General features: G+C 40.5%; 1 protein-coding gene across 3 annotated transcripts in view; it reads right to left on the bottom strand.

The window, feature by feature from the left end:
- SPG11 (SPG11 vesicle trafficking associated, spatacsin) overlaps positions 1–27124 on the bottom strand; it is a 115076-nt gene that overhangs the window by 85187 nt on the left and 2765 nt on the right. The window contains exons 1-9 of one of the 3 annotated variants that reach the window (XM_076067078.1): positions 23270–25295; positions 21908–22119; positions 15805–16047; positions 13948–14137; positions 11320–11466; positions 7856–8319; positions 7315–7460; positions 905–1010; positions 417–572 (exon numbers count right to left, since the gene is read on the bottom strand). In XM_076067078.1, coding sequence (XP_075923193.1) covers positions 417–572; positions 905–1010; positions 7315–7460; positions 7856–8319; positions 11320–11466; positions 13948–14137; positions 15805–16047; positions 21908–21974 — 1519 coding nt within the window. In that variant the 5' untranslated portion in view covers positions 21975–22119; positions 23270–25295. Of the gene's footprint in view, positions 1–416; positions 573–904; positions 1011–7314; positions 7461–7855; positions 8320–11319; positions 11467–13947; positions 14138–15804; positions 16048–21907; positions 22120–23269; positions 25296–27124 lie in introns of those variants that run through there. The other 2 variants (XM_032949337.2, XM_032949347.2) reach the window with 2 other exon arrangements.

Below are 27124 nucleotides of genomic sequence, written 5' to 3'. Positions count from 1 at the left end.
CGTTAGCCAACCGTGCTAATCGGAGATGTGGGGGAGGACAAAAAACTAAAACACAAAAAGTAGTTTTAAAGAAATTAATTTTCAATCTAGATTTATAAGTGGATAGCTCCAGTAGCTTCCTAATATAGCAAGAACATTCCAGACGGCTCCAGAAGTGCATCCGAAATTGCGCGATGCACTGACTGACTTTGTTTGATGGCTAGCCAAAACCCACCGCGAGAATGAACCACAGTTTGCGCGATGGTGTGTGTTCCTTGACGAGATCAGCAAACCATGGGTAATGCCAGGTATCCATGGCGTCTGCCATGGTTTATGCAGATGCGGTTTAGGCTATCCCATGAGCTTCGTGGAAGATCAAACCCACGGATCTTCCGCGTTGGGCCTTTCACAAAGTGTGTGTGAGAGTGGTAACGTACTGGGAGTGGGGTCGTACAGCCGGCGCAGTTGGGTGTGAAGGAAACCGAGCGCGCGGTGCAAGAGCTGCTCGGCAAATGGCTGGGACGACGCATCCGCGCTGCTCCCCGCAACGGCGTGACGCAGCACCTCGAGTGCAGGGACCAGATCCTGGAGGCCTGGAATTGGCATGCACGCAATCAACATTGCCATTCACACGGTTTAGCGGCTGTTTAATCTGATCCGTGCGTATATGCAGATTGAACCATCCAAAAAGAAAAATACGCAGCCATAAAATGACGGCGCAAATGGCAAGCGTATTTAGTGTGGGCTGGAGATTACACATAAATCAAAACGTCTTGGTGTAACTCTTAACACAAGATATCCATAAATCATCACGCCGAGCACAATTTGCTGAATTTAACATTTTACGTGGAAAACCACGCTATAAATCTGTTTACGTGCTAAATAACCGTCTATTGACTGCATTATTGAATACGCCAGATCATACCTTTCAGTTGCGTCAATGTTGTTTGACCCTCCCTCACATCAAACAAGTTTTCTTGGCTCTTGAGAAAAAAATCCACTGTGTCAAGCTGCCTGTTCTTTAGAGCGGCCTAACACGCAAGCGCACAATTTGAGGAAATTAAAAAAAGATGCAAGTGTGCTGATGGAAATTCTCACGGCATTGTATGATAATGCAAATATAAAAAATATTTATCATAATGAAAAATTATACATTCGTTTTTTTTTATATATGTTATCAATTACTATTGTGAGTTCATCTTTTTGTATATTTCAATGCTGCCCATATTTAATTTCTCTTCCTTTAGGGCTATTTCTTATATCATGACTTATATGTAAATCTTACCTTCATCTTTTAATAACCAATTATAAATGTAATCGCCCCAAGTCTTAATTTGCATAAAGTTTTGCACACACATTACACAAGGCTATTGTTACATTTTCAACGTCTAAGATTTTTTCTCTAGACAAAGCACTGCCCACACATTTGCGTGAGATAAACAGCCGGGTTGGAGGGTGGGGGAGTGGGGTTAGGGGAGGTCAGTATGACGCACACTGTCAGATGAGATGCAAGTGTGATACAAGTGACATCATCAGGCAGATGTGAGCAGTAACAACACCACAGAACATCCGTGAAAAAGAGCTTCACACAGCTCATCGGATTCCTCCAGTTTAAATAAATATGCCGATTCTGAAAGATTCACTGCACACTTCACCGCCCACGCACCAGTCAGCCAAACTTTTTTTTTATATATATAATATTTTACGATGTGTGTTTGCCAGACAAACATTGCGGTGACAAGGACAAACTGATGACAATGTACAGTTTCGAGTTTTCTGAGCAAAACAAAAGTTATACAGCAGCCTCTTGGTTCGTGTCATTAAAACTTAGGCATAGGTTAGGAGTATAAAAAGGACATATCTTTGGTAAATTGAAAATAAACATCTGAGTAGCATATTCTAACAATGAAACAAAAAGTTACGTACAGCCCTTTGTCTATCCACTTCTGGAAGAAGGCATTTACATTCCGTGTGGGTCATAGAGCTTCATAGCTCATCGGATTTCTCCAGCATAAATACATAATCTGATTCGGATTGTCACTTCACAACGCTGGTCTTGATGGGTTGGTGAAGGAGGGTGGGGGTTCAAATATTACTCACCACTGATATTAGTTGTAGCTTGGAATCAAACTCAGATCACTGGGCTCATAGCAGCATGCTAATCATTGTACCCACTACTCAGCCCATTACGACATACGATCACAAATAATGTTAATATATTGAGCATTGTATAGTTCAAAATATGATACAGTGAGAGAAAAAAGTATTTGATCCCCTGCTGATTTTGTACGTTTGCCCACTGACAAAGAAATGATCAGTCGATAATTTTAATGGTAGGTTTATTTGAACAGTGAGAGAATAACAAAAAAATCCAGAAAAATGCATGTAAAAAATGTTATAAATTGATTTGTATTTTAATGAGGGAAATAAGTATTTGACCCCTCTGCAAAACATGACTTAGTACTTGGTGGCAAAACCCTTGTTGGCAATCACAGAGGTCAGACGTTTCTTGTAGTTGGCCACCAGGTTTGCAAACATCTCAGGAGGGATCTCCAAGTCATTAAGGTTTCGAGGCTGACGTTTGGCAACTCGAACCTTCAGCTCCCTACACAGATTTTCTATGGGATTAAGGTCTGGAGACTGGCTAGGCCACTCCAGGACCTTAATGTGCTTCTTCTTGAGCCACTCCTTTGTTGCCTTGGCCGTGTGTTTTGGGTCATAATGCAGACATGATTCCTTGTAAAAATGTTTCAGTTTGGTGTTTTAACAACTTAACACCTGTTTTGTTGCCAGATGAAAGGGGAAAACGTATTCTCAATTTAAAGGGTTTTTTAATCTCCAGTCTTACGAGGGTTGTCTGCATAAAATAATGGATTTGCATACAGTGAGGGAAAAAAAGTATTTTATCCCCTGCTGATTTTGTACGTTTGCCCACTGATAAAGAAATGATCAGTCTATCATTTTAATGATAGGTTTATTTGAACAGTGAGAGACAGAATAACAAGAAAATCCAGAAAAACGCATGTCAAAAATGTTATAAATTGATTTGCATTTTAATGAGGGAAATAAGCATTTGGCCCCCTCTCAATCAGAAAGATGTCTGACTCCCAGGTGTCTTTTATACAGGTAACGAGCTGAGATTAGGAGCACACTCTTAAAGGGAGTGCTCCTAATCTCAGCTTGTTACCTGTATAAAAGACACCTGTCCACATAAGCAATCAATCAGATTCCAAACTCTCCACCATGGCCAAGACCAAAGAGCTCTCCAAGGATGTCAGGGACAAGATTGTAGACCTACACAAGGCTGGAATGGGCTACAAGACCATTGCCAAGCAGCTTGGTGAGAAGGTGACAATAGTTGGTGTGATTATTCGCAAATGGAAGAAACACAAAAGAACTGTCAATCTCCCTCGGCCTGGGGCTCCATGCAAGATCTCACCTCGTGGAGTTGCAATGATCATGAGAACGGTGAGGAATCAGCCCAGAACTACACGGGAGGATCTTGCCAATGATCTCAAGGCAGCTGGGACCATAGTCACCAAGAAAACAATTGGTAACACACTACGCCGTGAAGGACTGAAATCCTGCAGCGCCCGCAAGGTCCCCCTGCTCAAGAAAGCACATATACATGCCCGTCTGAAGTTTGCCAATGAGCATCTGAATGATTCAGAGGATAACTGGGTGAAAGTGTTGTGGTCAGATGAGACCAAAATGGAGCTCTTTGGCATCAACTCAACTCGCGGTGTTTGGAGGAGGAGGAATGCTGCCTATGACCCCAAGAACACCATCCCCACTGTCAAACATGGAGGTGGAAACATTATGCTTTGGGGGTGTTTTTCTGCTAAGGGGACAGGACAACTTCACCACATCAAAGGGACGATGGATGGGGCCATGTACCGTCAAACTTGGGTGAGAACCTCGTTCCCTCAACCAGGGCATTGAAAATGGGTCGTGGATGGGTATTCCAGCATGACAATGACCTAAAACACACGGCCAAGGCAACAAAGGAGTGGCTCCAGACTTTAATCCCATAGAAAATCTGTGAACGGAGCTGAAGGTTCGAGTTACCAAATGTCAGCCTCGAAACCTTAATGATGTGGAAAAGATCTGCAAAGAGGAGTGGGACAAAATCCCTCCTGAGATGTGTGCAAACCTGGTACCCAACTACAAGAAACGTCTGACCTCTGTGATTGTCAACAAGGGTTTTGCCACCAAGTACTAAGTCATGTTTTGCAGAGGGGTCAACTACTTATTTCCTTCATTAAAATGCAAATCAATTTATAACATTTTTGACATGCGTTTTTCTGGATTTTCTTGTTATTCTGTCTCTCACTGTTCAAATAAACCTATCATTAAAATGATAGACTGATCATTTCTTTGTCAGTGGGCAAACGTACAAAATCAGCAGGGGATAAAATACTTTTTTCCCTCACTGTATGCAAATCCATTATTTTATGCAGACAACCCTCATAAGACTGGAGATTTAAAAAACCCTTTAAATTGAGAATACGTTTTTTCCCTTTCATCTGGCAACAAAACAGGTGTTAAGTTGTTAAAACACCAAACTTAAACAATTTTACAAGGAATCATGTCTGCATTAACCACAATACTTGTGGTCAAAATGCAAACAACAAAAAAAACACTCTGATAATATATGCATTGTCCTTGAAACTGATTGGTCCACACCAGAGACACCTTTATTTTGAGCCTCATCTTAAACGGTGTTAGAGACCAGAGGACGCCAAAAGGCGTACAAAAAAAGGCATACTTTAAATTATTGTCGAATTTCAATACTTCACCAAGAAGGCCAGTGGGGGTTGTTATCAGGATGGCTGAGGGATCAATTCAGATATAATTCATGTCAGCCATCGCTGACAATCGAACTCTGCTCATCAGGTTCATAGCACAGCATGCTAACCAATGGGTCACCACCCCACCCGACAGTATGCATTATCAGTAATTATTTATGGACATTTTACCAGGGACCTTGCAAAAAAACTTTATATTTGCACAGCCAAAATGTAGTTTAAACTTCAACTGCATGGTTATTTTATTTGAGACGGCATAAATCACAGCAAAAAAACTGTTTTTTAATCATCGTTAATATCCTGCACACAAAGAAACCTATTGGGCCTTTTAGTACCATCCTATTAGGCAGTCGATTTTTTAAATGTAAGATTTAAAACATATTTTAGTTTTTCTTTGATTACTGATTTTGCTAACTTGTTTTGTTTAAATATACTTCTAAAGATCAATAATTAATTTGCAAGCGGCAAAACTTTTCAACAAGTAATAATTTTAATGGTTTTTCACTTATAAAAAAAAAAATCCCAGACACTCAAACTAGGTTGTGCTGATATAATGGATGTTCTCTTTCCTATTAAATGCCCGTTTATCATAAATCATGAAGTCGATATTGATAACATTACAATAGGAAGGCATTTTTAAAACATGTACTTTCACGCTGGCATGCAATTTCAAAATAATGCATTTAAAAATGCTTCCATTTTATTCACAGAAATGTTTGTCTTCATCCATTTCCATAATTCTGCAGCTTGGCCATTATAAAGCTCTATTACTTTTGTAAATGCTTGACAAAGGAACAATTCTTTTTTTGTCCGATGGATGACAGAAACCCAAAGACGCAAATTTTGGTCCGAGTTGAATCCCATAATTCCATTTGCTTTTCATTCAAACTTCTGTATATTCATCCACTGAGATGCATTAAATTGGCGTTGTCTAGCTATATAATCACCAGATTGTATTATTTTCTTAATGTACAATAAGGAATAAAAATAATACATCTACTATTTGCTCTTCATAGATTTATAATGAATGAACCACAATGTTTGGTAGACTCTGTGTATATTTGTGTATCTCACTGCATATGAATGACTGATTACTGAAGTTATGTTACCTGCATATTCCACCGTCAAGCAAGGGACGAATCAAGAACAGCAAATTAAATGGTAATCCCCCTGTGCTTTCGAGTGTCATAGACGACCCAAGCAGCTTTTACAGATTAGGGCTCTCCAATAGTGCAGGGTGATACAGGCAATTGCAATACATCTCTGTAATACCTAGGGGTATTGCCAGTGTCATCCTGATACTGAGTATTGCTCGAGAAATACACGTATTGCAGATAATGCCTATCTCTGCCCTTGAATTGGAAAAATATGTTGAATAATTGCTATTTAATAAACAACTGGACGTGCAACGATGAGCACTTAATACTACTTGGCTGAATACCAAAAACCTTATGGAGGTTTCTGCAAATCTAAATTTGAAGTCGAATAATATTTTGTAAATGTCTTTCAATAAACAGGCACATGTCTCTGCCACTGTATCCCTGTCTCCATTTCTATTTGTCTGTCTCTCCCTGTTTCTACATCTGCCTGTGTATCTTTGTGTTTCTCCCTGGACCTCCGCATATCTGTCCCTCTCCAACCCTCTGTTCAGCCAACCGAATAGCACGGTTGGCTACGTAAAATGTCAAATAAGTTCAACATACATAGATGTTTCTCTGTGCGTCTTGATCTCTGTCTCCCTCTGAATCTGTGCCCCCCTCACGAAAACGGAGCAGCAGCAGAAGGTTGTAGCATCACAGGAACACAAGGGCTGGCGATGGCTTAGAAAGGCCTTCATCCAGCAGTGGATAGCTCATGGCCAATTGATAATGATAAGATAATAAAGTAAAAACTAAAATACAGCCAGTATATGGTCAAATTGTAAGGCTAAGCAAATATTTAGGTCACCTGTATAATTAGCTTAATAGTCTTCTTTGGTTCTTTCGGTAAAGTCATGTAGAATGAGAATAAAATAATAAATTGATAAAATAAAATAACACAATAATATTCTCACGACGTTTCGGCCACAACACAAGCGGCCTTCATAAGGTGAAGGGGACGAGACTGTCTGGAGTGCTCCAGCGCTGTCCTCCAGACAGTCTCGTCCCCTTCACCTGATGAAGGCCGCTTGTGTTGTGGCCGAAACGTCGTGAGAATAATATTGTGTTATTTTATTTTATCAATTTATTATTTTATTCTCATTCTACGTGACTTTACCGAAAGAACCAAAGAAGATGAATCCTTGCAGTCACGAAAAGCTTTAAATCGAAATTTAGCTTAATAGTAGTGATATGGGAAATTGCAAGGATTCGTGGTCCCAGAATCGACAGGAAATAAAGTATCGGTATCGCTGTAATGAGTGATATCAATAGCAAACACAGGATGCAAAGGATATACTTGCAGGTTCTAACCATTCATAGCCACGATAATTATCAGACAGCCTTCCCAACTGGTGCTTGATATGTGCTGTCACAGGGGACAGTCCTACCTCCAGGGCATGGATGGGAATGGAGCAGCGGGTCCAGTTGTTGCGGTCGCAGACGGCATCCACCACACCAACGCCGGAATGAATCATGAGGCGCTTCAACAGTTCATCCTGACCAATTCCAAAAAGAACCATGCTCAAGCCAGTTTCTGGAGAAAAGAACACGCGCACGGATGCATGCACTGAATGGGGATGTATATATATGTATACGCGCCAAAAATACAATGCGACATTTAAGCCATGTTTTAAGCAACCAATTTTGATACTCTAAACACAGAGAGACATCAAAATTGCCAACTATTAATTTTGAGCTCTCCCAATTATAGTCAGGTTTTACCACGTATTGTTTGGCATTATTTACGACGTTTCCCTCCACGTGCTGGGAACCTCTTCAGGATGAAAGGTCAAGGCAATGCTGGACAACGCGCTTGTACATCCAGAACACGCATTCAAAAGCTACATGGCAGAACCGTGAAAATTTGCACAGTAAATTAGGAGACTTGCACAAAGTGTCAAAGTTAATTTAATCATTTTCGAAAATTACCTTTCATGAGCAAACACGGATGCTCAACTTGTTCCATTTCTACAGGTATGCAAGGTCCTTCCATCCTGTGGGTCATCAGAATCCCACTCGAAAGCTGCCACAGGACCACAGTTACCCCATTCGTCTCGCCATTTGGATGGCCAATGGCAAACAGGACTGAAGTGTTGCAAATGGAAAAAATTGTGACGCTCTCAACTTGCTCGACAGGCTCGACAAGACGGACAAAACACAGGCCAGGATTCTGCTCAAAGTTGCCTCCGTCGCACGATGAAGCCTCTGCAGAGTTGAACTCTGTCGTTTTTTCTCGTGCGGGGTCTTTGACGCCGTCATCAGCGCCAGGCTGAAATGCTCTCAGCGTGGTAGCGTGGTCAGGTTTATTCTTCTGCTTTGCCGCGGCCTGCTGAGGGCAACCATAAGCCTTATCGATGCTCGCGTGGAGCCTTTCCAGCTGCGCTTCCCACGACCTGCGGGAAAAAAGCACATGTTCTGTGTAACACCCTGGCATATTAACCCATTACCACTCCAATAACATACATGTACGTACATGTACGTCATAAGTTTTCTTAAGATTACATCCAGATGACGTATGTGTACGAGTCTCCCACAAGGCCATGCCGGAGGGTGCGTGGAACAGTTTGGCGCCAGCTATCAAAGAGTGCGGTCATGTCAATATAGTCCTGTGCGGTGAGTACAATGTCTTTAAAAACAACGGCACTATGCCTCTCTAAATAAAATTAACGCTTCTTGCTTGTGCGTTGAGAATGAGCAGTGAACGGGACACACCCTGAAACTTGCAGATGTCTCAGAGGCACATGTTTATTTAGACTTAATGGTGGAAGTCCGTTAAAGTGTTCACACCAAAGAAGACCACTTTTTAAAATGATAATTATTTTTCAAAAAGATATTGTGGACAAAGCCAATGTCCATAACACCCAAAGTCAGACTTTTTTTTTTGCAAAAGGCAATTACACGCTTCCGTCTTTACTGAAATACATCTACGCCTAGGAAATGTAATCCGTGTTACAGATAAGATGCTTCACAAAAGCGCAGAAAGTTAATCAGATCTGTGTGAACATCTATTACGAGAATCGAGTAACAAGGAAGCATCTTCGAGTACTGTACTGCATTTTGACGCGAAACAAACACTCATACCCCCACGAGGATTTTAAAATTAATTATCTATCTATTCCAAACACATGTATGTTTCTTCATTAGGCTGGCTCAGACTACTTGATTATAAGGCTTAGTAAGGAAGAGGGATTAGAGGTTAATAATATCAGTGAAAGCATCTCAGCCCATTAGCTTTACCACAGCGGCGAGGTCATACATCCTACTTGCATTGCATGTTACCTTTTTGTGAAAAATAGCACGAACACACACTTGTGTGCCAATACATCACAGGTTCAGCTCACCCTCTTACAAGGGAGCACAAGATAATCTTGAGAACAGAACCATCTCAAAGAATCCAACAGCAATTTTGAGGTTGTTTGTAAAACGCATTCTACCGCAACACAAGTAATCATGAGACCCCAAACCTACAACTAAAAAAAACTACTTTCCATCATCTCTTCTTTCAAAACCACAAGATGAAAGAAATCATATTCTTGGTTCTTTCGGTAAAGTCACGTTGAAGGGAAACAATAACATAACAAAATATATATAAAACAATAAAATTCTCACGACGTTTCGACTGTAACACAAACAGTCATCATCAGGTGTGAAAACCAACGGCAAGAACATTTGAAAGAAGTGGCGGTTTGTATTTATTTATTTTTAAACGTTAGCACCACGTATAGCGATTTGACAGTTTGTTTAGAAGGACGAGTCCATCTATGTTCGGAAAAGAGGAGGGGGGAGACGAAAAATTAATGTATGCTGTCTGAAAGCCACCGTAAGCGTGAACAATCAATTAAGACCCGAAATGGTTTATCAAATCCTTCCAATGATTGCTAAGCCAGAATCCATCTTCTCGGTTGAAACTGTCTCTGTGTTTGTATATGTGGATAGCCTCATAAACGAATCTCTCATGGTAGCCTGATGGCTTGCAAATAACCTCTGTCTTGGAGAAGTCAATGTCATGTGAGCCTACTGAATTATAACAGTAATCTGCCACGGCCGAGGTGTTGGTCCTACCGTGTTTAAGGTCTGCTTTGTGTTCACGAATGCAATCCGAGACATGTCGTTTGGTTTCTCCAATGTAACTACTACCACAGAGGCAACTTAGTTTGTAGACACCAGGGTACTGTATGCCCAGAATCACACCTTTTACAGACGGATAAACCATTTCGGGTCTTAATTAATTGTTCACGCTTATGGTGGCTTTCAGACAGCATACATTAATTTTTCGTCTCCCCCCCCCCCCCTCTTTTCCGAACATAGATGGACTCGTCTTTCTAAACAAACTGTCAAATCGCTATCCATGGTGCTAACGTTTAAAAATAAATAAATACAAACCGCCACTTTTTTCAAATGCTTCTTGCCGTTGGTTTTCACACCTGATGATGACTGTGTTACAGTCGAAACGTCGTGATAATTTTACTGTTTTATATATATTTTATTATTTTGTTCCCCTTCAACGTGACTTTACCGAAAGAACCAAGAATACGAATCCCTGCAGTCACGAAACCTTTACATCAAAATGAAAGAAATCGTTTATTAAAATCACTGTATGCATTCAAATTTCATGGATGCAGGGGTGTCATAGATTTTTCTAATTAAAAACAAACTCGCATATATTTCGACATAATTCTGGAATAACTAATAACTATTGTTTTTCCCTGAAACCTGACCTCACAGGCTTCCTTATTTCATAAGACCTACAATATCCTAAACAAATTATACATTTTCCACCTTACCTGTGTTTTCCTATTAACTTCAATTATCAATAGAAATCACGTAACTATTAAACACCAATCACGATGACACATGCCTGTAATCAAATGCTTTACATACATGGTTCATGAATTACACCAATCCATATAGTGTACATGAAATTCCCGAATTGGCTGGCCTATGAGATTACCAGTACAATACATAAAACATGGTATTAAACAAATTATTGGGCGATGCTGCATTGGCAGTGATGCACAAGAACAATAAATAACGTCAATAACACTGCCTTAAAAGGAAAAACATAAGTAAATTTGATCTTCATGAATGTAAAAGGGTGTTGCTGTTTTTAACATACATTTTTTGCGTGCTATGAAAGAGGAAGATTTCCCTGAAACATCACCCATTATATCGTTTCTTTTTAAGGCAGCGTTATTGATGAATAGTATTTCCCAGATTCATTAATTTTCTTCAGGCTCTCCAGTTCCATCCCACTAGCAAAAGACACATTGAGGCTTGCTTGGATATATAAACAAAACCCACTATCATTACCATAAGCAAACAAATGAGCACTCATGTCGTGGTTACAGAATGCAAGGCATGCAATCTGATGATTGGAGTAGCTGATCACAAACCTGTCCGGGTTGAACGGGAGCTGGGCATGAAAGGCTCTCTCCACATCATCCTCATCCAAATGCTCATCCAATTCGTCAATTTCTTCTTGGCTGGAAGTGTGTGGATCCTCAAGCCAACTTCCCTGAAACATGTGATCTGGAAACCTCCTGTCAAAAAAGGGTCATGGCACAGCCAAGCATCCATTAACATTTTGATGCCTTACTTCGTGCTGACATTTGGCGCGTGACACTCAACGTTATGCAATGAATATAAAGCTCATGTCACCTTATCACACGTATGCAAATTTGTCTCGCTGCTGCTGCTGCTGTATGCATAACTGCAGATCCCTTAATGGATCCATAATGGGTTCACGGCAAAGCTTTTTACAAGACTATCATTGGTGTTAATGCCATTTTTCATTTGAGGGTAATTTTAAATTTGATGCATGACAAAAGTTATACAGAATATATACAAGACATATAAAATGAGAAACAGTGTATAATATCCAGTTGATATATATATTACTCCTAAACAAAAAGGTAACTTACAGCAATTAGAGAATTTTTCTGTAATTAACTGCTTAAAATTGTAACGTCAATAGCTTAATTTGTGCAGTTGTCCGACGTACAGTGAGGGAAAAAACGATTTTATCCACTGCTGATTTTGTACGTTTGCCCACTGACAAAGAAATGATCAGTCTATAATTTTAATGGTAGGTTTATTTGAACAGTGAGACAGAATAACAAAAAAATCCAGAAAAACGCATGTCAAAAATGTTATAAATTGATTTGCATTTTAATGAGGGAAATAAGTATTTGACCACTCTGCAAAACATGACTTAGTACTTGGTGGCAAAACCCTTGTTGGCAATCACAGACGTCAGACGTTTCTTGTAGTTGGCCACCAGGTTTGCACACATCTCAGGAGGGATCTCCAAGTCATTAAGGTTTCGAGGCTGACGTTTGGCACTCGAACCTTGGAGACTGGCTAGGCCACTCCAGGACCTTAATGTGCTTCTTCTTGAGCCACTCCTTTGTTGCCTTGGCCGTGTGTTTTGGGTCATTGTCATGCTGGAATACCCATCCACGACACATTTTCAATGCCCTAGCTGAGAGAAGGATGTTCTCACCCAAGATTTGATGGTACATGGCCCCGTCCATCGTCCCTTTGATGCGGTGAAGTTGTCCTGTCCCCTTAGCAGAAAAACACCCCCAAAGTATAATGTTTCCACCTCCATGTTTGACGGTGGGGATGGTGTTCTTGGGGTCATAGGCAGCATTCCTCCTCCTCCAAACACGGCGAGTTGAATTTGTGCCAGAGCTCCATTTTGGTCTCATCTGACCACAACACTTTCACCCAGTTGTCCTCTGAATCATTCAAATGTTCATTGGCAAACTTCAGACGGGCATGTATATGTGCTTTCTTGAGCAGGGGGACCTTGCGGGTGCTGCAGGATTTCAGTCCTTCACAGCGTAGTGTGTTACCAATTGTTTTCTTGGTGACTATGGTCCCAGCTGCCTTGAGATCATTGACAAGATCCTCCCGTGTAGTTCTGGGCTGATTCCTCACCGTTCTCATGATCATTGGAACTCCAAGAGGTGAGATCTTGCATGAAGCCCCAGGCCGAGGGAGATTGACAGTTCTTTTGTGTTTCTTCCATTTGCGAATAATCGCACCAACTATTATCACCTTCTCACCAAGCTGCTTGGCAATGGTCTTGTAGCCCATTCCAGCCTTGTGTAGGTCTACAATCTTGTCCCTGACATCCTTGGAGAGCTCCTTTGGTCTTGGCCATGATAGAGAGTTTGGAATCTGATTGATTGCTTCTGTGGACAGGTGTCTTTTATACAAGTAACAAGCTGAGATTAGGAGCACTCCCTTTAAGAGTGTGCTCCTCATCTCAGCTCGTTACCTGTAAAAAAGACACCTGGGAGCCAGAAATCTTTCTGATTGAGAGGGGGTCAAATACTTATTTCCCTCATTAAAATGCAAATCAATTTAAAACATTTTTGATGTGTTTTTCTGGATTTTGTTGTTGTTATTCTGTCTCTCACTGTTCAAATAACCCTACCATTAAAATTATAGACTGATCATTTCTTTGTCAGTGGGCAAACGTACAAAATCAGCAGGGGATCAAATACTTTTTTTCCCTCACTGTAAAGGAGTGCTATGTCAATTCAACCTAGACACTGCTTCTGCCATTAAACATGTTAAATTTATCCTTTAAAAACATGTTCTAGTAGCTTGATTATGCTTTGTATAACAATACGAAAATAGCAGGAATTTGTCTTTGCACCAACTGATTAAAATAGAATAGTACGTTCGCCATACGTGGTGCCATTAAATTGTGAATGTTATGGACTGTTTCTAATTCATGAACATTATAAGAAAATTATGCTGTTGCATTTAGACTCGTGAAATGGACAAAACTGGACAACTCTGAGATAAACATGAGAAATAATAGGAACTGGTAAAAAAAATTAAGAAAAAAGTATCGATTCTTGAACCAAATCGCAACCCCGTGACAATTCATTGCATCGCTGAGTGTGAACAATTACCTAATATTAACGTAAACGCATCTTCCACTGTATGTTATAACTGCCGCTTTATTTAAATTAATTTTACACAGACATAACAGAAAGACACACCTGAAATAGTCGACAGGGGAGACGCATACGGCACGGAGAGAGGAGTCCACCGCCACAATCACCCCAAGGTCATCCGATGGCCTCAAAAAGCCAAACGGTGTGCCACTGCCAAGGCCCGACGGGGGTGATGGCAGGATCAGTGAAAGATCAATTGCCCCCACACACACTCCAGTGATTGTGCTATAGATATCTGGGTTCGCACTATTAGGGAAAAACGCGATGTTCTTCAAATGATAGCATGGGGTAGTCAAAAGGTGCAGGTGGTTAGAGAATAGCAGCGTAAAAAAAATACATTATTTCTTTTGAAGTCAAATTAATTGTCCTTTGTGTTGTAACAAAAAAATGTCGTTCGCAAGTGTTTGCTCTACATTTTTGTAGAAGAGAACAACACCGTGCCATTTAAAGATGAGCCAAATGTATTAATTTGTATGGTGGTTTTTAAACAAGTTACTTTTTTGTTATTTACAAACAAATTTACATGCACATTTTTTACATTTCCGGTAAATATTTGGCAATGTACTTTGTATTCAATATTTTAATTATATTTAAAAGATAAAAGTAAATTCAAGGGTAGATAAATTTAAAAAATCCAATATACATAAAGCAGATAAACATAGATAGAATGTATACTAAATTAAATAGGTTATATTTCAATGTCTTCAAATTAACAAAGCTTACATGAATTGATTATAATTTAATTTATGCATTTCTTCAAATATATATTTTGACGGCAGCACAAATTATTCTGAAAATTAATTTCTTATAAAAGTGAAGTGCATTAACATAACTATGGTTTAACGTATTTTTGCAAATGTTGTATTTACACATGCGATAGCAACACTTACCCATAATTGTTTTTTTTGGGTTAGTTCGCTCAAATATGTCGTTATAACCCGCCACCACCCGACACAGCCAACTAGTAAGGGTTGTCACGTAAACAGAATATGCCAATTCGTCACTAGTACGTGACAACCCTTACTAGTTGGCTGTGTTGAGTGGTGGCAGATTTTAGCGACATTTATATATTTACGCGATCTAACCCAAAAAACCTCTATTATGGATGATATTTGTCGCGAAAGCCTACGAGTTAAGCATAAATTACATCTCCATAACTTGTGCAAATCTAACTGTGGTTCAATAATAGTCTGTTGAATTTTAACATAATTGCAGTTATGAAAAAAAACGGATAAGACCAAAAAATGTCCACACAATACTTTCCTTAAGAAAAAGCTGTGTTAAACACCTTGTATTTTGTGACAGGATTCTTGTGAAAAAAAAATGAAACATGGTGGGAAACTTGAAAAAACCTTCCTTGCTATCCAGTCTAATGGGAATTCAGCTCAACACACTGCAGGTTAAATAAACACCAACTCGTTTACGCACCTAGCCCGAGTGGCAAAGGCCCTCCCAAGGGAAATCTGGGCATTTAAAGCATCTGTCCCTTACTGATGCACCACATGTTTGGGTTCCGGCAAGACTGACTTTGGTAGCTCTCATTTTCAGGGAGCACCATGGGGTTTTCTTACGCCAGAGGCAGGAGATCCAATTTACACGTGGCTCTGAAAGCGCTTTCTTTAACTCGCGCGCGCATCTCATGCACTCGCGGCACCGTTAAACATCACCTGGGGAATGTTTCTCGTATACAATTTGGCATATTTTGTTTCCTCGAACAGAAATTACGTGCCGAAATTCACACGTTGAAAGGTTTTTTTTTTTGGTTTTCCCGTGAAGCTCTGTCGATTCGTTGCAAAAGCGCCGTGCTCCGACTCATGACTGCCACAAAGCAACGCTTTAAATTCACAGCTTTGCATTTCAAACAGAATAAACGCAGGCACTGCGACGCTAGCAGCAGGATACAGATTTGGCCGTCGGCGTGCAGCGCGAGCAGTTTCTGCAGGCAGAGCCGAACGTCCACCGGCTCGTCCCGGGCCGTGGCGGCAGGAAGCAGCGCGCACTGAAGCTGCACGTCTGCCCAGCAACCGTCGGCATGGCAACCGTCGGGCAGCCAGAGCAATCGAACGACGAGACGACCACGCAGCAGAACGGTCGCCACGCCATCCACGAAGCTCAGCAGCCTCGAGCGGAGTTGTTCGCCAGCATCTGGATAACAAATCCAATAAAAAACTTTCTATCAGTGTTCTTTTAAACGTGATATTTATCAAAAATGTAAGTTCATGATGGCGAGGATAATGCTTGTTTTTAATTCCCTTCAGTTGTTCCTTTTCTCAAATTGTTTTAAGCCTTAGTCAATTCAGGAAATGTATTCATTATTATCGATTACACCATCATTACTGATTGTTGCAGGCCCCTTGGCATTTTGGTCCTCAACAACCGTGATGAAAAACTCAAATATTTTCTTTGATCGCAAAGTGATGAAAATATTTCAAATCGAACATGCGAGTAGTTTAATCACCGAGCGTGATTAAGAGGCCATTGTAAAAACGTTGCGAGTAGCTCAATTATAAAATTCACAACCATTTACGGCCTTCGTCCAGGAAAGTCACAAAAAAATTGCACATGAACAACGCATTCATGCAAGCACCCCGATACTTCGTTTTAAAATCAAACATCTTTGAATGTTTGGAACTAGATAATTTTATTTCTTCATTAAACGCTTATATCATTTTACATCTGGAAGACTTAATTGAACACGACATTTCGTGTGAATTTTCTCTCGTCGTTAAGTAGATGGCCTTGCTGGGGGTTCAGTTCGATGCGGACTATCGCCTGTTTGGGATTGCGGGATCGAGATAAGGCGACATAGAGCTGCTGGCCGTGCGAGAAGACCGCCGTCTGCAGATCGATTCCAATGTAATCGAACGTCTGTCCCTGCGCCTCCATCGTCCATGCAGGGGGCGCGTAGGTTTGCAGCGCCCCCTGCATGAAATAAACGGAAAGTGCAGCATTCATCACATAGATAAAATTGTGCGCTTATTTATATAAATACAAGCGCTTATCTTAGATCATGTGATGCACTGCTTGGGATGAGAGTAAAATATGTATTATTAGGATCGTGACATTACAAGTATTATGCTTGTTTACCAAGGAAAGCTTCACTCAGCCCCAACAATTTTCAAGGGTCCTGCCAATTTTCAAAGGAGGTGGCATGTATAATCATAATTGAGTAATTTTCAGATTACTTCAGCATTGAGCTCTTTAGCAAATCCCAGTTGCATTGTATGATTTTGTTACAGCTTCAGGAGGTAACCGGAAAATGCAGAGAAATCTCATACAGAACAGGGGGAAAACATACAAATTCCACACAGATAGGCACTCGAGTCAAGAATCGAACTCATGCACATCTTGCTGTGAAGCACAAGTGGTACCACTCTCACCCAGCCGACATAACAGTGATAAAACATCACCTTGCACGCACGGACGCACACACTTGAGGTTTTCCTTAACATTTCCCAGTCTTTGTATTCGTAGACTATTATTAAATTTGTGCTGAAATGTGAAATGGTGATTTATTATATAATTCAGCATTCGTGAGCTTTATATGAATCTAGATTTTTTGTTGTTGTTGCTGCTTTGTGTGTACTGAAAAAAAACCCGCCATCTCAATGGGCTCTCTAGCCTGGTTTTAAACAAATGCCATCTCATGCTAACACTTATTGTAAAGCATCTCTACTTTGGCACTAGCGCCCGTTAATATGAAGGGTGCAATGCAGTATTCATTGTTTAAAACAGTGGAACACTATCTGCCATAGCGATGTTAACACCGTTACACATGAGTAGCATATAAGGAGGAAGACGGCGACAGTGTACTGTACTAGTAATAAATTGGCATGTTCTGTTTACATGACAATACTTACCAATTGGCTGTCCCGGGTGGTGGCAGGATTAACGACACATTTATATATTAACGCGATCTAACCGAAAAAACCTGTATTATGAACAAAGGATGTATTAAATCTTGACTTAAAGCTTTTGTGACTGCAGGAATTAATATTCTTTGGGTTTTCGGTAAAGTCACATAGATAGGTTCAAAGGAAATAACAAAAAAACAGTAGTTTTTGTTTTTTGTTATTTTCTTTGAACCTATCTACGTGACTTTACTAAAAGACCCATAGAATACGAAAGGATGTATTCACGGTTTTGTACATTCATCCAAAATAAAATTTCGGAAGATAATTTTTTATATGTATCCTAAAATATTACATCATACAAAGTGTCGTTACTTCCATGCCATCACTTCCTCACTTTCCCAACAAAAGTGGCATGTAGCATAATTTTTACGAGGTAAATGTCACTTTCTTAATTTAGGAATAATAACATTAGAATTAAAATGACAAAAAATAGAAAATTCACTGCATAAACAGTAAATTATTAAAATACAATAATTGATCTTCAATATGAAATGAAATAAAAAATAAAGTATAAGAATCTTAAAATCCCTTTGTGCAAAGAAACTTTATCAAAACTCACCCCAATCTTTTAAAACATCAAAATATACCAAATATAAGGGTTGTCAGGACCCCTCTCTGCTCTGAGGTGAGAAGACCGCACGACCCTTCCAAGACACAGATACAGTGTGATGTGTCAGCACCGCTGGAATGAACGGGTTCCAAAATACAAAACCACACAATGGAAAACGAGGCTAAAAAAGATGTGATGAGTAGTTATGCAAATCAAGTTTCCATACATTGATGCAATGTCACTTTTGACAGTCAAGATAGCTATAGGATTGAAATTAACCTTGGAGGACACGGTCATCCGCTAACATCCAATGCATGTCAACTGTCATAATGCATAGCAGTTGACGAATTTTATATTTCCTCCTCTCTCGGATTACCCCACGAATGCATGAGAATGTCCATTGCCGACAAGAGAATGAAAGCTTCATCAAGCCAAATATACTTAAAACAAACAATTGACTCTAAAGGGTACATTTTAGCCTCAAATGCTTGGGCAGACAGACTGAAAGTATATAAGTCATGGCTGTCACAACACCTTCTTTTATTTCTTGGTTCTTTCGGTAAAGTCACGTAGAAGGGAAACAATAAAATAATAAAAATATAAAACAATAAAATTCTCACGACGTTTCGACTGCAACACAAGCAATCATCATCAGGTGTGAAAACCACAGCAGGAAATTTTGAAAAAAGTGGCGGTTTTTTTAACGTTAGCACCAAGGAGAGCGATTTGGCAGTTATTCAGATGGACGAGTCCATCTATGTTCGGAAAAGAGGAGGGGGGGGGAGACGAAAAATTAATGTATGCTGTCTGAAAGCCACCGTAAGCGTGAACAATCAATTAAGACCCGAAATGATTTATCAATTCCTTCCAATGATTTCTAAGCCAGAATTCATCTTCTCAGTTAAAATTGTCTGTGTTTGTATATGTGGATAGCCTCATGAACGAATATCTCATGGTAGCCAGATGGCTTGCAAAGAACCTCTGTCATGTGAGCCTACTGAATTATAACAGTGATCTGCCACGGCTGAGGTGTTGGTCCTACCGTGTTTTAGGTCTGCTTTGTATTCACGAATGCGGTCCGAGATATGTCGTTACTACCACAGAGGCAACTTAGTTTGTAGACGCCAGGGTACTGTATGTCCAGAATCACATCTTTTACAGACGGAACCAGATCATGGATTTTATGAAATGTGTTGAATCGGACCTGGATCTTGTGTTTATTCAAGATTTTGGAGATCTTTTTTTGTGATCCCCGCAATGTAGGGTAAAGTGATGGTTTTGAAAGGCTCCTCAAGAGGGTCCTTCTTCATAATCGGAGTGATAGCTTTGTGGATTGTGTAGTCGGAGTAACCTTAAGAGATGGTGTACGTGCTTGAGTTCACTGGCTATGTGTTCCTGGTCGGATATGCATTGGGCTCTATGGTGCAGAGTCCTGATGAGGGAATTCTTCTGGGATGGATGGTGGTGGGAATTCTGTTTCAGGTAAGCATCCGCATGGGTAGCTTTCCTGTAGACAGAGTGGCTCATTGAACCATCAGGTCTCTTTTTTATTAGGACATCCAAAAAAGGTAGCTTGCCATCTTTTTAGACTTCCATGGTAAATCTGATGGCTGGGTGTATGGAATTGATGTGGTCGAGGCATTGGTCTAGAGCAGGCCAGCCATGTGGCCAGATGACAAAAGTGTCATCCACGTACCTCTTCCATAAGGTTGGGCACAGAGTGGCAGTCTGGATGGCGTCAGTCTCAAATTTCTCCATGAAAATGTTGGCTACAACCAGAGATAGGGGGGAGCCCATTGGGGTGCCCTCAGTTTGTGTGTAGAATGTTCCATTCCAAGTGAAGTATGTATTGGTTAAGCAGTGTCTCACCAGGGGGGTACCTCAGTGTTTAGTCCTTGATGAACCAAGTCTTCAATAATTGCGATGGTGTCAGGTACAGGAACTTTGGTGAATAAGGAAACTACATCAAAATTGACAATCAGGTCGTCTGGGGACAGGGAAATACCCGTGATTGTCGATACCAGGCGAGTAGAATTTTGTACCGCAGAGGTGGTTTTTCCAGGGAAAAGCCACAGGATTTCAGACAGAAAACGAGCCAGTTTGTAGGTGGGGGAGTTGATAGTAGAGACGATGGGACGAAGGGGTGTATCTGCTTTATGTATTTTTGGTAAGCCATATAATCTTGGTGGCCTGGCAGCAGAAGGTTTCAATGAGAACTGTTTGGTTTGATCAATTAATGCGGTTGAATCAGAAATGATTTTGTTGGTTTGTATGACGAGGCTGTTGGTGGGATCTCTTTTGATTTTTGTATAGCTGCCATCGTTGAGTAATTCTTGAATTTTGTTGTTATATTCTATTTTATCCATGATGACAGTGGCATTGCCCTTGTCAGCTGAGAGGATGACAATGTCATCCCTCTTTTTTAATTGCTAGCTGGTATCTTAGCGTTTGAGGGTTGCAGCGATTTGAGATCTTACTATGTCTGCAGCGATGTGACCCAGGCCCTTGAGAGCCACGTCTACTTTCCTGAAACCGGATTCCCACCACCATCCATCCCAGAAGAATTCCCTCATCAAGACTCTGCACCATAGAGCCCAATGCATATCCGACCAGGAACACATAGCCAGTGAACTCAAGCACGTACACCGTCTCTTAAGGCTAATGGTTACTCCGACTACACAATCCGCAAAGCTATCACTCCAACCATGAAGAAGGACCCTCTTGAGGAGCCTTTCAAAACCATCACTTTAGCCTACATTGCAGGGATCACAAAAAATATCTCCAAAATCTTGAATAAACACAAGATCCAGGTCCGATTCAACACATTACATAAAATCCGTGATCTGGTTCCGTCTATAAAAGATGTGATTCCGGACATACAGTACCCTGGCGTCCACAAACTAAGTTGCCTCTGTGGTAGTAGTTATATTGGAGAAACCAAACGACATATCTCAGATCGCATTCGTGAACCCAAAGCAGACCTAAAAGACGGTAGGACCAACACCTCGGCCGTGGCAGATCACTGTTATAATTCAGTAGGCTCACATGACACTGACTTTTCCAAGACAGAGGTTCTTTTCAAGCCATCTGGCTACCATGAGAGATTCATTCATGAGGCTATCCACATATACAAACACAGAGACAATTTCAACCGAGAAGATGGATTCTGGCTTAGCAATCATTGGAAGAATTTGATAAACCATTTCTGGTCTTAATTGATTGTTCACGCTTACGGTGGCTTTCAGACCGCATCCATTATTTTCGTCTCCCCCCTCCTCTTTTCCGAACATAGATGGACTCGTCCATCTGAATAACTGCCAAATCGCTCTCCGTGGTGCTAACATTAAAAAAGCGCCACTTTTTTCAAATTTTCTTGCTGTGGTTTTCACACCTGATGATGATTGCTTGTGTTGCAGTCGAAACGTCGTGAGAATTTTATTGTTTTATATTTTTATTGTTTCCCTTCTAAGTGATTTTACCGATAGAACCAAGAATATGAATCCCTGCAGTCACGAAAGCTTTAAATCTAAATTTCAAACACCTTCTCTGTCGTGCAGTCCAAGGTATGCCATCAGCTGGGAGGCCTGGCACGTGCGGGGCCTTGCCATGACCCAGTCGCCACCGTCGTCATCTCGCTGGAGCTCATGCAGCGTGACAGCGCCATCTTCATCGGTGCTGACCAGACGCACACCTTCACCCTCGTTACTACCACCACCTTCCCCAGCTTCCCCGGCTTCACACTCCCACAGAAAGCTGGGGATGATGGAACCAAGACAGGGACAGAAGAGGGAGAAATTACCACTGCACCACGGGGAAAAATAAAACAAATTACGAGTGCACGAGGCACGGAAGAAACAATAGTCGCTGATCATCTTAACAGGGTGTATTTTAAGATAGAATATGAATTGATAGTATATTTTAAAAGAAATCTGCAGCAGTGAAATGTAATCAAATTTTTGTTGTATTAAAAAAGTTATATTCAAGCTGGTCAAGTATGCAATTCATTCATACTTAAAGCTTTGAGAAAAGTGCTTTTGCTAGACAGAAGCAAGGGAAATGATTCTTCAGGGTTAAGCACAGCAGAAATTCCAAAGGAAATGTAATGTTCGCAATTGCCTGCATCTATCCTCTGACTCACCGAATGTCAATTGACTCGACCCGATGCATGCTGCATTTTTATTAAACAATGAGATTGTATAATTACAATGCTGGTAAACTGGAGAATAGTATAAAACTGGACAGTCTTGAAATAGCATTTTAAAAAATATATATTACATTTTATGAGCTCGTCTTTAATGAGAATATTTTGACATTGGCTTATATCTCAGGAGTGCTATCCTTTGGGTCTTCCGGTTAAGTCTTGTAGATAAGTTCAACGAAAATAACTAAATAAAAAAACCACACCTGATGACGACCGCTTGTGTTGCAATCAAAACGACCGCTTGTGTTGCAATCAAAACCTCGCAGTTTTTGGTTATTTTCTTTGAACCTATCTACGTGACTTTACCGAAAGACCCAAAGAATATGAATTTCTGCAGTCACGAAAGCTTTAAGTCTCAGGAGTCCGTCAAGCAATGTGCTTACAAAAACTTGTTTAGCAGATAGAAGTGGACATTCACAATTAATCCAAGTTGAAATAGTTTTTATCCATAAAAAAATTATACCACTTAATGTGAATCTCTGCATTGTGTTTAGTTTGTTGTCCTCCTGCACCTCCAATTAGCACGATTGGCTACGTACGGTGTGAAATAAGTTCAACATACATCTATTTTTTTCTGCAATGGAGTGATTTAAATCGCATGCATGCCATGAAACAGTAACGCTTCACCTTACCATTCTTCACACAATTATAATACTTGTTGTATATGTTATTGTGACACACATAAATCACAACAAAAATAACCTTCATGTTTCAAAAGGCGTTGCCAATGCCGACTCCACAGTTCCTGGCCAAGCATTTGTGGATGACACTGTGCACCTTTATTGCCATTTTCTCCTGTGGCCTATACACACCAGAGTACAGGTTTGTGGTTAGATGCAATATTGGAGCCGCTAGAGACCACAGATTCCCATTTCTACCCTTTTCTGCAGATCTCAGCCTTCCCTTGTTTTTATGGAAGGGGATTGGAGGAGATGGGGAAATAGATTGCACAAATCCTTCTTTAAGTGGTTTGAAGATTAAAGGACCATGAACTACACACCAAACCTAAATGTGACCTGATATTGTATTTGCAATTATTAATTTAACCGATTTCACATCAGGTGTGACAGCAAGGTAGAAGTATTATATTCTTTAATACCTTACTGAAATATGCATTAGCATCTTTGTGAATTGTAGAGCCCACAAAAAAGCTTACACACCAAAGCCTCCATTGACAAAACCGCACATGTTTGAAACATTGTTATGAACATCACATATGAGATTAGAATATGATTATTTATTTTTTGATATAGCAACCCGATATGCCAGGGCCTCTCAGAGCACAACTCAAACATTACATGGAGTACCCCCAGTGGCAGCTGTCCAAGTGGCACAAGGTGAGTAAGCACCCAGCCAACCAATCAATGGGCATTAATCTGACAAAAGGGGGCAATTATTGTTATGTAGAAATCTAAATGAGTAGTTATGCTTTTCGTTACAGTACATACTTTACCATTCTGCAGCAAGCACATTTATTTATTTTTAAAAATGTAGTCTCTATTCATAATGTTCGTAGCAAAAGTGAATTTCTCTTCATCCAGATCTGACAATGCCAATGAGATCAGGATTTGTAGAAACATTGGAAAGCAGCTGTCTTGAGAGCAGTGCGATAGTGACACTGTACATTTAAAACATTTATTTTCATCACGAAACTATATGGTCAATAAATGTAACAGAGTATTAAATGCGCTTTCTCCTTTTAAATGCCTTCTATTGCACTATGTATGCTATAGGCGAGGTCAGCTGTTCCCAACCTGTGGTCCACGATGCTACTGCAGGGGGGTCCGGGGAAAGAGAAAATGAATATTGGAGAACCCTTGAATAGCGTGGACAAAATCCTCACCAAGGAAATATACAATTTCACGTGAATAGCTGGCCTAGGCCCTAGGAGACTGACAGATTAATTATTCAATTCGACAGATGAATGTGTCACTATGACAAATTAATGAAAAACAGCTACAAAGCGCACATGCTCATCTTTTTTAAAATTTCAAAAGTACAAATTGAAATGGTAATGAGTCGTGGAGTCTAGGTTGTTGGTGTATGGAAGTGAGCGTTGACAAGACCTTAATTTCTCACTGAATTTCCACCGGCTTGCTGTGCAGACGAAATAGCCCAACAGGCATAGCGACAAGATGTATGGCGTGGTCAACAGTGTTTTACATTTCAATTTAAAGCTTTCATGACTGCAGGGATTCATATTCTTGGTTCTTTCGGTAAAGTCACGTAGAAGGGAAATAATAAAATAACAGACGCAGCTAAAGCTAAGCCCGTACTGTGTAGTTGGAAAGTTGAAGTACTTTGGCGCATAATATTGTTAATAGTGTAATGACCGAAATTAACAAACGATTCACCCCAGAGCCAGTGTAGCATAACAGTTATAAAAAATATATAGGCCAAGGTCTCCGATTGGCGGAAAGAGGAACAAGAATATCCTTAACACAGGTGTTTTGGGTTGTGATCACGTAAGGGGCCGTCCATAAAGACGTCACGCGATTTTGGACGATTTTTGACCTCCCCCCCTCGTCACACGGCGTCACAAAAAGTCAGACCCCCCCCACCTCAAATATATAAAACATGCTTCAAATCGCTTTAAACTATTGTCATTGTAGTGCGTGTTTAATTTGGCGCTGCACTCTGTGATGTTGTAGGAGAAAACATTAAAAAGTCTATTTAATTAAGTAGAACGTGTTGTCTATATTTTTTTCAAGTTGCGCATTTTGATGTGATGTCACATTTCTCAAGCCCCCCCCCCCCCCCTCCTCGTCACAAATGTCTGACCCCCCCCCCCCAGGTGCGTGACGTCATTTATGGATGGCCCCTAAATATATAAATGTCGATTTAAAGCTTTCGTGACTGCAGGGATTCATATTCTTGGTTCTTTCGGTAAAGTCACGTTGAAGGGAAACAATAAAATAATAATATATACAACAATAAAATTTTCACAACGTTTCGACTGTAACACAGTCATCATCAGGTGTGAAAACCAACGGCAAGAACATTTGAAAGAAGTGGGGGTTTGTATTTATTTATTTTTAAAAGTTAGCACCACGGATAGCGAACATAGATGGACACAAACAGTCATCATCAGGTGTGAAAACCAACGGCAAGAACATTTGAAAGAAGTGGCGGTTTGTATTTATTTATTTTTAAACATTAGCACCACGGATAGCGAACATAGATGGACTCGTCCTTCTAAACAAACTGTCAAATCGCTATCCGCGGTGCTAACGTTTAAAAATAAATAAATACAAACCGCCACTTTTTTCAAATGCTTCTTGCCGTTGGTTTTCACACCTGATGATGAATGTTTGTGTTACAGTCGAAACGTCGTGAGAATTGTATTGTTTAGAAATAGGTTTTACCCTTTTAACTGGCACAAAAACTGACACCTTTATTCAAGGCATCATATTTGCAATAACCACAACACAAGCAGTCAAAATGCAAACAAATGAGACAACTCTGATAATAATATGCACTGTCCTTGAATTTGATTGGTCCACACCCGAGACGGCTTTTCTTAGAGCCTAGTTTCCACTGGTGTTGGACCAGAAGACGCCAAAAGGCGTACAACTCAAAAACAGTGCACTATCAGAGTATTGAGGGCTCGGGTGAGAATTTACATTGAGACCTCCTTTGCCAGTAACAAGATATAGAAATAGGTTTTACCCTTTTAACTGGCACAAAAACTGACACCTTTATTCAAGGCATCATGTTTGCAATAACCACAACACAAGCAGTCAAAATGCAAACAAAAGAGACAACTCTGATAATAATATGCACTGTCCTTGAATTTGATTGGTCCACACCCGAGACGGCTTTTCTTAGAGCCTAGTCTCCATTGGTGTTGGACCAGAAGACGCCAAAAGCCGTACAACTCAAAAACAGTGACTAGGCTCTAAGAAAAGCCGTCTCGGGTGTGGACCAATCAAATTCAAGGACAGTGCATATTATTATCAGAGTTGTCTCTTTTGTTTGCATTTTGACTGCTTGTGTTGTGGTTATTGCAAACATGATGCCTTGAATAAAGGTGTCAGTTTTTGTGCCAGTTAAAAGGGTAAAACCTATTTCTATATCTTGTTACTGGCAACGGAGGTCTCATAATTTTATTGCTTTATATATTTTATTGTTTCCCTTCAACGTGACTTTACCGAAAGAACCAATAATATATAAATGTCGTTCAATCCGTCACCATCCGACACAGCCAAATTAGTAAGGTTCGTCACGTAAACAGAACCTGCCAATTCGTTACTAGTGCAGCAGCACCACTGGTGTGTTGGAGAGCAAAGCGACAACATTTACAATCCGAGAACCTTGTATTGTGGATTAAATCTGGTCACGAAAGCCTCCGTGTTAAAGGGAACAAGAACAGGCAGAAAAACAGAGTGGTGGAACGGGTTTGGGATCCGTCAGAGGAGGACATGAATATTGGCGAGCTGAAAGACAGCGGTGGAACATTGGGGAAGAGGTGGGGGGAGGGGGCTCTCGAATGATCTAAAATGGGCAGAGCACCAGGAGAGGGGGACGCGTTCTAGGGAAGGAACGAGCTTTAGCACT

This window comes from Petromyzon marinus, chromosome 1 (assembly GCF_048934315.1).
Source record: "Petromyzon marinus isolate PM22_M1 ecotype Great Lakes invasive population chromosome 1, UKy_Petmar_22M1.pri1.0, whole genome shotgun sequence".
NCBI lineage: Eukaryota > Metazoa > Chordata > Hyperoartia > Petromyzontiformes > Petromyzontidae > Petromyzon > Petromyzon marinus.
The sequence above is the reverse complement of the archived record's forward strand: the minus strand, read 5'-3'. Positions and strand labels throughout refer to the sequence as shown.